We start from the raw sequence: 1807 nt of genomic DNA on the forward strand, positions 1-1807 counted from the left end.
AAGGCATGGCTACCCACTCCAGTATTCTTGTCTGGAGAATCCCAAGGACAGAAAAGCATGGCAGGCTTTTCCATGGGGTCGCAAACAGTTGGACACAGCTGAAGTGACAGCACTACGCAGGAATCAACTAATGTTTTTGATATAAGTATGACAAATTTCTTAATTGCCTTAAATAGTTACTCAGAATTCTACAGTGTATGCATTTATACTGATATCTTATGCATATATCTTTAATATGATATCAAATTTTGATATTAATTTAGCTTGTGTAGGTCTATAAAACATACTTATCCTAGTGATATAGTAAAAAAATTTTTTTAATAATTTTGAAGATTTCTTGGAAACAGGTTAAAAATGTCTCATTTTCAAATTTTAATCAGTGGCTCAAAAGGAAGATTTCTTTTTTGTAAAATTTGTAACATCAGTCCATCTTTTAAGAACTGTAACATTTAAAATAATGTAACAAAAATAGCTTATCATTTTATATTTAACTCACTTGCTTTTGTGTCTGCCTTTAGGAAAAATAATACGAATAATCCATGGAAACTTATAATCAAACATCAACTGATTTCATCTTATTGGGGTTGTTCCCCCCTTCAAGATTTGGCATGATTCTTTTTATTCTCATTGTTCTCATTTTCCTAATAGCTCTGTTTGGCAACTTCTTTATGATCCTTCTCATCTTTCTGGACACCCATCTCCACACACCAATGTATTTCCTACTTAGTCAGCTCTCCTTCATTGACCTAAATTACATCTCCACCATTGTCCCTAAAATGGACTGCAATTTTCTGCTTGGAAATAAGTCTATCTCCTTCATTGGATGTGGAATGCAGAGCTTCTTCTTCATGACTTTAGCAGGTACAGAAGCATTGTTGCTGACATCTATGGTTTATGATCGTTATGTAGCCATTTGCTTTCCTCTTCACTATTCCATCAGAATCAGCAGAAGAGTGTGTGTGTTGATGATAATAGGATCATGGATGACAGGCTCTATCAACTCCTGCGCCCACACCATATATGCATTCCAGATCCCTTATTGCAAATCTAGGGCCATCAATCATTTCTTCTGTGATGTCCCAGCCATGTTGACTCTGGCCTACATTGACACCTGGATCTATGAGTACACAGTGTTTGTAAGTGCCATCTTCTTCCTTCTATTGCCTTTCATTGGTATTGCCTGTTCCTATGGTCATGTTCTCTTTGCTGTTTATCACATGCAGTCAGCTGAAGGGAGGAAGAAAGCTTATTCAACCTGTAGCACCCATCTTACTGTGGTAACTTTTTACTATATGCCCTTTGCTTACACTTATCTACGTCCAAGATCCCTTCAAACTCCAACAGAGGACAAGATTCTGGCAGTTTTCTACACCATCCTCACCCCAGTGCTCAACACTATTATCTATAGCCTGAGAAACAAGGAGGTGATGGGAACCCTGAGAAGATTAACTAAGAGAATCTGTTCTGTGAAAATGTAGCCACATCTTTATGTATAAGTACCTAGGTCTTGTGTGTGTGTATATGTATACACAACAGTGGACAGTAATTTAAAATACAGTTTTATCACTGTTTCAATCATTAAATTCAAGGACTAAAATTAATCTAGAGGAGAAGAAATTTACTCATATCTAGACAATATTATCTTGTAAATATAAATACATATATATGCATGGAAGTATCTTGTTATACATACACATATATATGTATATGTATAGTTTCAAGCCTTACCCTTTTTACTTCATGGTATATTTTTCCTAATCAGTTTCAAACACTTTTATTTTTCTATATTATAAATAATTTTGATTTT

At 34.9% G+C, this 1807-nt stretch overlaps 1 protein-coding gene across 1 annotated transcript; it reads left to right on the forward strand.

The window, feature by feature from the left end:
• The first annotated feature begins 539 nt into the window (after positions 1 to 539).
• Positions 540 to 1478, forward strand: LOC133061356 (olfactory receptor 2L8-like). The gene has a single exon (XM_061149365.1). It carries the CDS (start codon positions 540 to 542, stop codon positions 1476 to 1478), a length of 939 nt encoding a protein of 312 aa, XP_061005348.1.
• Positions 1479 to 1807: the final 329 nt, after the last annotated feature.

This window comes from Dama dama, chromosome 9, assembly GCF_033118175.1.
Source record: "Dama dama isolate Ldn47 chromosome 9, ASM3311817v1, whole genome shotgun sequence".
In the NCBI taxonomy this organism is placed as follows: Eukaryota; Metazoa; Chordata; class Mammalia; order Artiodactyla; family Cervidae; genus Dama; species Dama dama.

Bases quoted from the DNA above. Each gene is read 5' to 3' on its own strand.
- LOC133061356 (XM_061149365.1), top strand. From the start codon at position 540: ATGGAAACTTATAATCAAACATCAACTGATTTCATCTTATTGGGGTTG.